General features: G+C 49.8%; 1 protein-coding gene and 1 long non-coding RNA gene across 2 annotated transcripts; one reads left to right on the forward strand and one right to left on the reverse strand.

Moving 5' to 3' along the window:
- Nucleotides 1-1,244: 1,244 nt before the first annotated feature.
- gprin3a (GPRIN family member 3a) lies at nt 1,245-6,811 on the forward strand. Its single transcript, XM_052495833.1, has 2 exons — nt 1,245-1,455; nt 4,276-6,811. The coding sequence occupies exon 2, from the start codon at nt 4,368-4,370 to the stop codon at nt 6,804-6,806; it is 2,439 nt and encodes an 812-aa protein (XP_052351793.1). The 5' UTR covers nt 1,245-1,455; nt 4,276-4,367; the 3' UTR covers nt 6,807-6,811.
- A 315-nt stretch (nt 6,812-7,126) lies between these two features.
- Nucleotides 7,127-7,720, reverse strand: LOC127915612 (uncharacterized). Its single transcript, XR_008091436.1, has 3 exons — nt 7,537-7,720; nt 7,230-7,399; nt 7,127-7,195 (listed from the first exon to the last, which is right to left on the reverse strand). It is a non-coding gene; the product is annotated as an uncharacterized LOC127915612 (long non-coding RNA).
- Between the last annotated feature and the right edge of the window lie 1,583 nt (nt 7,721-9,303).

The following is a 9,303-nucleotide window of genomic DNA, read 5'->3' on the forward strand; positions in this document are numbered from 1 at the left end:
GATGTGCAGTAATATACCAGGGAGACATGTATACTGTAGCTAAGAGAGTAATACTAGGTGTATGTTGTGCAAGTCGCTCTGGATAAGAGCGTCTGCTAAATGACTTAAATGTAAATGTAAATGTTGTGCAGTAATATACCAGGGAGACATGTAGACTGTAGCTAAGAGAGTAATACTAAGTGTATGTTGTGCAGTAATATACCAGGGAGATATGTAGACTAGCTAAGAAAGTAAAACTAAGTGTATGTTGTGCAGTAAGCTGTTTGGACCCCATGTGCTTCGTCCTAATAACTTGGTCCCTTTCATTACTTCGCCTACTGTTCTAACTTGGTGGTGTACATGTAGCCTATAGCATGTTTAAGAGAAATTGTATCATTGAATATTGTTAAAGCTCTCATTGTCTGCTTATATGCCGCCCCCTTTATTTATCATAAGGTCCTGACTTGGTGTACAGGGAGAATTCTGTAGCTACCATTGAAAAGTGCTGAACAAATAGTTATATTGATAAAGTCCATGTCTTAATAGAAATTATGGATTTGCCTTTTATCCACTTATCTTCCTTCCCCTTATGCCATTGTTTTGTACATCTCAACTGTCAGTAGAAACCACAAGTCAGCCATGTTTTTTTTTTTAAAGCAGTAAATGAGGCTGAATGAACTGTTTCGCTGCCAGACAAGGCTTCACTAATATAAATAGTAAGAATTCATTCCCATGGTGCTGGAAAGAAAGCTCTGCTGTTGGGACAGCTTTATATAGACCCTAACAGTTTGTGTGCAGCGTTTGTTACTGTTATATAGTGCAATGAATGTATTGTTTAGTGTTGTATAGCGGCTTTGCTGTCACGCATTTCCAACATTTTGGGGAGCTTGCCCCAACAAGATTTGCATGCTAAAATCGCCACTGTGTAGCACCAATACCCCTTGAAAATGATCAATACACTTATTGTGTATGCTTTACGAAACCCTCCTATTAGGGGTTTAAATAGCTTATAGAAAATGTGTATGATAACTTGAGACGCGCGACCTAGTTAGCTCGGATTCTCTTCTATTTTCCTCTGCTCTCTCTGCCCCGTTTTCGTGTATCCATCCTTGAAGGCGTGGTGGCACCCCGCCGCGCGCTCTCTCTCTCTCTCGCCTCCCTCCCGACTCTCCCATCTCCATCTCTGTCTCCGCCCCCAATGAATGCATCGTTTCATTCATTCACCTACTGTATGCAAAGGGTAGCGAGTCGCGTTCACTGACAAATGAACGACGCACCAAGAAGGACACGCATTACAAGTGTATCGTAATCGCTTTGACAAAAAAAACGATTCAAAATAATCGTGGATTTTCTGCAAAATAACTGCAAGAAACCCCGATCTTTCTAAGACGTTCTGTGCCTCCCTATAGGCTGATAACGTTATGGATTCCTTGGCAAGGTCGACAGTAACTTCAGGTAGTGGAATACGAGCGAAAGGTACGTGTGTATGAGGCGTGGGCTAGTTTATTTACTAGTTGATTGTGTGTAAAGCTGTCGTTTCCGGTATAAACGTTAATTCAGATTCATATGTTTTATTTAATTCACAGTAGGTTTCAGGGATGTTTATATATAAACCTATAGGCTATAGATGAGGTGAATATAAGGGCTGGTGTCAATGATGGTCCTGATAAGCTTTAGATTTGCAGGAAGATAACCCAGGAGAGGAGGGGAGAGGAGAGAACAGGAGGGGAGATGACAGGAGAGGAGAGGAGAGGAGAGAACAGGAGGGGAGAGAACAGGAGGGGAGGGTAGGGGAGATGCCAGGAGAGAAGGAGAGAGGACATGAGAGGAGGGGAGGGGATAGGAGAAGAGGGTAAAGGAGAGGAGGTGAGGGGAGAGGAGGGGAAAGGAGAAGAGGGTAAAGGACAGGAGGTGGGAAGGGAGGGGAGGGAAAAGGAGAAGAGGGTAAAGGAGAGAGAGGGAGGGGAGGGAAAAGGAGAGAGAGGGTAAAGGAGAGGAGGTGAGGGGAGGGAAAAGGAGAGGAGAGGGGGAGGGGGGGAGGGGAAAGGAGAAGAGGGTAAAGGAGAGGAGGGGAGGGGAGGGAAAAGGAGAAGAGGGTAAAGGAGAGGAGGTGAGGGGAGGGAAAAGGAGGAGAAGGGAGGGGAGGGGAAAGGAGGGAAGGGAGGGGAGGGGAGGGAAAAGGACAGGAGAAGAGGGTAAAGGAGAGGAGGTGAGGGGAGGGAAAAGGACAGGAGAAGAGGGTAAAGGGAGAGGGAGGGGAGGGAGGGGAAAGGGAAAGAAGAGAAGGAGAGGAGGGAGGGGAGGGAGGGAAAAGGAGAAGAGGGTAAAGGAGAGGAGGGGAGGGGAGGGAAAGGAGAAGAGGGTAAAGGAGAGGAGGTGAGGGGAGGGGTGAGGGGAAAGGAGAAGAGGGTAAAGGAGAGGAGGTGAGGGGAGGGGAGGGAAAAGGAGAAGAGGGTAAAGGAGAGGAGGGAGGGGAGGGGGAAAAGGAGAAGAGGGTAAAGGAGAGGAGGTGAGGGGAGGGGAGGGAAAAGGAGAGGGTAAAGGAGGGGAGGTGAGGGGAGGGGAGGGAAAGGAGAGGAGGGTAAAGGAGGGGAGGGAGGGGAAGGAGGGGAAAGGAGAAGAGGGTAAAGGAGAGGAGGTGAGGGGAAAGGAGAAGAGGGTAAGGGAGAGGAGGGGAAAGGAGAAGAGGGTAAAGGAGAGGAGGGGAGGGGAGGTGAGGGGAGAGGAGGGAGCTCAGGGAGAGCATGGCGGAAAGGGTAGAAGAGGGTAAAGTATGCACACCTGACTGTAAGGGAGGGGATAAAAGGGCTAAATGGCATATATTATTATATTATTATATTATTATTATATTAAAGGAGGAGAGGGTAAAGGAGAGGAGAAGGGAGGGGAGGGAGGGGAAAAGGAGAAGAGGGTAAAGGAGAGGAGGGGAGGGGAGGGGAGGGGAGGGAAAAGGACAGGAGAAGGGAGGGGAAAGGAAAAGAGAGAGGGTAAAGGAGAGGAGGTGAGGGGAGGGAAAAGGACAGGAGAAGAGGGAAAGGAGAGGAGGGAGGGGAGGTGAGGGGAAAGGAGAAGAGGGTAAAGGAGAGGAGGTGAGGGGAGAGGAGGTGAGGGGAGGTGAGGGGAGGGGAGGGAAAAGGAGGGGTAAAGGAGAGGAGGGGAGGGAGGGGAGGGGAAAGGACAGGAGAAGAGGGTAAAGGAGAGGAGGGAGGGGAGGTGGGGAGGGGAGGGAAAGGAGAAGAGGGTAAAGGAGAGGAGGTGAGGGGAGGGAAAGGGGAAAGGAGAAGAGGGTAAAGGAGAGGAGGGAGGGGAGGTGAGGGGAGAGGAGGGGAAAGGAGCTCAGTTGGAGAGCATGGCGAGGGGAGGGGAAAAAGGGTAGTGGGTAAAGGAGCGGAGGTGAGGGGAGGGGACAACCGAAAATGACTGTAAGGAGCGTCTGCTAAATGGCATATATTAGGATATTATTATTATATTAAAGGAGAAGAGGGTAAAGGAGAGGAGGTGAGGGGAGGGGGGGAAAAGGAGAAAGGGACAGGAGAGGAGGGAGGGGAGGGGAGGGAAAAGGAGAAGAGGGTAAAGGAGAGGAGGTGAGGGGAGGGAAAAGGAGAAGAGGGTAAAGGAGAGGAGGTGAGGGGAGGGAAAAGGAGAAGAGGGTAAAGGAGAGGAGGTGAGGGGAGGGAAAAGGAGAAGAGGGTAAAGGAGAGGAGGTGAGGGGAGGGAAAAGGAGAAGAGGGTAAAGGAGAGGAGGTGAGGGGAGGGAAAAGGACAGGAGAAGGGAGGGGGGGGAAAAGGAGAAGAGGGTAAAGGAGAGGAGGTGAGGTGAGGGAAAAGGAGAAGAGGGTAAAGGAGAAGAGGGGAGGTGAGGGGAGGGGAAAGCACAGGAGAAGGGAGGGGAGGGGAAAGGACAGGAGAAGGGAGGGGAGGGAAAAGGACAGGAGAGGAAGGGAAAGGAGAGGAGGTGAGGGGAGGGGAGGGAAAAGGAGAGGAGATGAGGGGAAAGGAGAGGAGATGAAGGGAGGGGAGGGGAAAGGAGAGGAGATGAGGGGAGGAGATGAGGGGACAGGAGATGAGAAGGTGGGGGGATATTTAGTTTAGTCACATCTGTATTTCAGAGTATCATCAGTGACAACAAATGTATAATCCTGACACTGCTATGTTTTTTTCCAAGCAAATATTCAAAATGTGTGTTGAGAGAAATCATATCTATTTTCCTATTTCTATTTTCCAATAACACATTTATTGTACTGCAATTCAAGTAAGCCTAATGACTATAATATACATTTGGTCATTCTCCACCAGGCTATCAACGTGAAGATCAACCATTGACTCCAACAACCAATCAATTCACTTCTAACTGTACCTGAGGGGCTCTAGAAGACAACCGCATTGCCATGGAAACGCCCCCGGGTTCCAAGAGGAGGACGGTGGTCGCACAGATGGAGTCGCCCCGCGCAGGGGGTGTGGCTATGCTTGTTGACGTCCTCGGCAACACAGAACCCAACACCAACCGGGTGGTGGAGCCTAAACTCAATCTCCAACTGTCGCCAGGTGAGGCCTCCCCCCATGTCGCCGCGGATACCAGGAAGTTGAATGGAGGACTTGGTAGTGGCACCTCCCCTTCCTGTCTGAGGGCTGAATTCACGGGAAAGGAGGGATCATGGCAGAGTAAAGTAGGGAGTATAGATGTGAGCGGAGGAGGGAGAGGAGGAGGGGTATTAAAACCACTAACAACGCCTGAGAGAGAGGAAGCTAAGAAAAGCAGGATCCCTATGGCTCTCTCCTTGAAGACGGACACACACACCACACACACCACACACACCACACACACGACCACTACTAGCAGCGACCGAAGGCTGAGGTCTCCCAACATCAAACACACCACGAGCCCTAAAACACACACACACCGAACCGAACACACCTGGGATGCCAGCTCCAAAGTAGAACACTCCAGAACCTATCACTTGTCTGCGGTGAGCTCCAAGCCCTCGGCTTCCAGAACCATGCAGGGTTCTAAGGATAATCAGAAGGGTTCTAGTTCTAAAGGTCCTGCTCCACCACCCGCCCCTCTGGCCACCTCAAGCCCCAAATGTAGAACCACCGTTGACGTGATGCTCACATCAACCACCTCTGACATCATCACAGGGGGACGAGCTTCGGACTCTGACCTGTCGATGGGATCACTAGGGGTCAAGGGCAACACACCCCATAATTCTCCATTCCTGACCCCTGACCCCTTTGCCACGGCAACGGACAACACAGAGACGACTCTAGAAAACGCAGCTCGCCAACTGGAATCCAAAATGGCCGCCAAAGTCTCAGAGGAGTCGACGGGGACGATGACATCACAGAGCGGCACCTGTCTGTCAGGAGGGGGAATGTCCGCAGGACCTACGATATCCCAGAAGGCCATGCAGCAGAGTGACACGGCGGCGACGTGCGAGGCCCTGCAGAGGGACGTCCATCCCCCAGAGTATCGCCGGGATGACGGGCATAGCCAAGACGGTTGCGCAGGCCGGTTGCTGTGGGAGACCAAGCCACCTGGAGTCCCGCTGGGAGACCCGAGTCACGTGGGAGATGGAAATGTCATCGCCGTCACCGGCGGCAACAACAATGAAGCGTCGTCAAGGGCAACGGAGAAGGGGAAGAAAGAAATGGGAAGAAAGGAGGAGAAGGATAAACACCAGCCTCCAGGGACCTGGAGCTCCAGAGTGCGTAAAGAGGCCGGCACCATGACTAACCCCAGCGAGGTGAGGCGTTCCTGGGGTGAGGCCCGGAGGGAGGTGGGGGTTCAGGCTGTAGTGGAGGTGTGTGACCGCTCCGCCACTACCAGCCCCCGCCTGCTCACCCTGTCCCTACGCACTCACCGTGGCAACGCAGGGAAACAGGAAGGGGTTGCTAGTGACGGACAGAGAGACACAGACTCGCGGTCCAATGGGCTGACAGCTGGGGTTCAGAGGGGGAGTATCCTTGTCTGTGACCTCTGCATGGACCAGCAGGTCAGAGGTCAGGGGTTAAATGGAGAACTGGGGCCTTTGATTGGTTTACAGAGCTGTCAGTCAAGGTTGGTCACACCGCAGAACCAGGAGGCGGGACTGAATGCAGTAGCCCCGCCCCTGTGCTGCATTCCTATTGGCCTAGCCCCATTCCAACACATCTGTCAGATAGACATCGAGCTCTGCAGCCAATCAGAGCACCCGAGCAGTAAAGATAAGCTGCCGACCACCAATGAGGAGCTGCCGACCGGTGTCACCAACGACAAGCAGCAGAAACCATCCGAGACCCACAGCAAAGCTAAAACCAGACAGACAGAAAATTCAGGTACCAAGACTAGCCACAAACACAGAACCCACTCCTCTCCTTCCCACTCCTCCTCTCACAGGACCCACAGACACAAACCAGGCTCGGGCAGAGACAAACAGAAACCGGGGTTGGAATGGAACCAGACTGGATCGGACCTGTTCCGGCCAGACCCAGGGAAGAGTACCACCAAACTGACTGCGGAGAATCCAGAACGAGATGGTGACCCCGAACAGGAGAGGAAGGACTCTGGGCCGGTGCAGAACGTGGTTTGGGACGAACAAGGGATGACCTGGGAGGTGTACGGCGCGTCGGTGGATCTAGAGAGTCTGGGGTTCGCCATCCAGTCACACCTGCAGTGTAAGATCCGAGAGCACGAGAAACGCATCGGAACACTACGGAAGTCTGTCTCCCTCGAGGTTCCCTCTCCGGGAGCGAAGAAGTGGAAGGAGAAGAAGAAGAGGAGCGTTATCCGGTCAATATGTCGACCGGGATGCTGCAGGAAACCTCCTGCATCGCCCGCAGGGAAGTGAAAGAGTCTCGGAATGTTTGGAATGTTTACAGACGAAACATTCTAGAACGTTCTAAATCTAGATTGTAGATCCGTTCTAGAACATCACCCGCCGGGAAGTGAGAGAATTTTCAGGAATGTTCGTGGGCATTCCAGAATGTTCACGGATGGATATTCTAGAACAACATTATAGTCACAGGAGGTTGGTGGCCCTCTAATTGGGAAGGACGGGGCTCGTGGTAGCGACTGGAGCGGAGTTAGTGGAATGGTATCAAATACACCAAACACCTGGTTTCCATGGTTTCCATGTTGTTTGCTGCCATTCCATTGACTCTTTCCCAGCCTCCATTATTATGATGCTCCTCCCCCTCGGCAACCTCCATTATTATGATGCTCCTCCCCCTCGGCAGCCTCCATTATTATGATGCTCCTCCCCCTCGGCAACCTCCATTATTATGATGCTCCTCCCCCTCGGCAGCCTCCATTATTATGATGCTCCTCCCCCTCGGCAGCCTCCATTATTATGATGCTCCTCCCCCTCGGCAACCTCCATTATTATGATGCTCCTCCCCCTCGGCAGCCTCCATTATTATGATGCTCCTCCCCCTCGGCAACCTCCATTATTATGATGCTCCTCCCCTCGGCAGCCTCCCTCCTCCCCTCGGCAGCCTCCATTATTATGATGCCTCCATTATTATGATGCTCCCCCCTCGGCAGCCTCCATTATTATGATGCTCCTCCCCCTCGGCAACCTCCATTATTATGATGCTCCTCCCCCTCGGCAACCTCCATTATTATGATGCTCCTCCCCCTCGGCAACCTCCATTATTATGATGCTCCTCCCCCTCGGCAACCTCCATTATTATGATGCTCCTCCCCCTCGGCAACCTCCATTATTATGATGCTGCTCCCCCTCGGCAACCTCCATTATTATGATGCTCCTCCCCTTCGGCAGCCTCCATTATTATGATGCTCCTCCCCCTCGGCAGCCTCCATTATTATGATGCTCCTCCCCCTCGGCAGCCTCCCACTGGTTCTAATCTAGAACATTCTAGAACAGCAAACCTGTTCCTGCAATGTGATTCCGAGGATACATTTTCTACAGTTGTATCTTGGAGTCGTTCTCGGGAAGGGGAAGAGATGTTCGATCTGTCAACTGTTGGTAGCACAAGGGACAACAAAAACCCAGAAACTATGGACAACTTTCACTCTTTGTTATGATATCACGCATCTGCTGTTAGCCAAGACAGTAGCCACACGAACAGCAAGGTTATGTCCCAGAAGGCACTCTGTTACACCCAACTTATAGTGTGCTACTTTTGACCGGAGCCCATACAGGGAATAATGGGGGTGGGTGGGGGGGCATTTTGGGACACGGACCATGACCTATACTGTATCACTGTATCATTGAACGAAGAAGATGAGTTTGTAGCTAAAACTGGATAAAAGCCAATACGATTATATGATTCTCAAGAATGTATGAGAGTAGCTACAATACACTGTTTATAGACATCAGCTGTTTTTCACTGTGGAGAGACTCAATATATATTCATATCAGCTATTTTCACTGAGGAGAGACTCAATATATATTCATATCAGCTATTTTCACTGAGGAGAGACTCAATATATATTCATATCAGCTGTTTTCACTGAGAGACTCAATATACATTCATATCAGCTATTTTCACTGAGGAGAGACTCAATATACATTCATATCAGCTATTTTCACTGAGGAGAGACTCAATATACATTCACATCAGCTGTTTTCACTGAGAGACTCAATATACATTCATATCAGCTATTTTCACTGTGGAGAGACTCAATATACATTCATATCAGCTGTTTTCACTGTGGAGAGACTCAATATACATTCATATCAGCTGTTTTCACTGAGGAGAGACTCAATATACATTCATATCAGCTGTTTTCACTGAGAGACTCAATATACATTCATATCAGCTGTTTTCACTGAGGAGAGACTCAATATACATTCATATCAGCTGTTTTCACTGAGAGACTCAATATACATTCATATCAGCTGTTTTCACTGAGGAGAGACTCAATATACATTCACATCAGCTGTTTTCACTGAGAGACTCAATATACATTCATATCAGCTATTTTCACTGTGGAGAGACTCAATATACATTCATATCAGCTGTTTTCACTGAGAGACTCAATATACATTCATATCAGCTGTTTTCACTGAGGAGAGACTCAATATACATTCATATCAGCTGTTTTCACTGAGGAGAGACTCAATATACATTCATATCAGCTGTTTTCACTGAGAGACTCAATATACATTCATATCAGCTGTTTTCACTGAGAGACTCAATATACATTCATATCAGCTGTTTTCACTGAGAGACTCAATATACATTCATATCAGCTGTTTTCACTGAGGAGAGACTCAATATACATTCATATCAGCTGTTTTCACTGAGAGACTCAATATACATTCATATCAGCTGTTTTCACTGAGAGACTCAATATACATTCATATCAGCTGTTTTCAC

The sequence above is a fragment of the Oncorhynchus keta genome, chromosome 35 (genome assembly GCF_023373465.1).
Source record: "Oncorhynchus keta strain PuntledgeMale-10-30-2019 chromosome 35, Oket_V2, whole genome shotgun sequence".
Lineage (NCBI taxonomy): Eukaryota > Metazoa > Chordata > Actinopteri > Salmoniformes > Salmonidae > Oncorhynchus > Oncorhynchus keta.

What these genes read in the sequence shown, in the direction of transcription:
- gprin3a (XM_052495833.1), top strand. Translation starts at nt 4,368, where the DNA reads ATGGAAACGCCCCCGGGTTCCAAGAGGAGGACGGTGGTCGCACAGATG.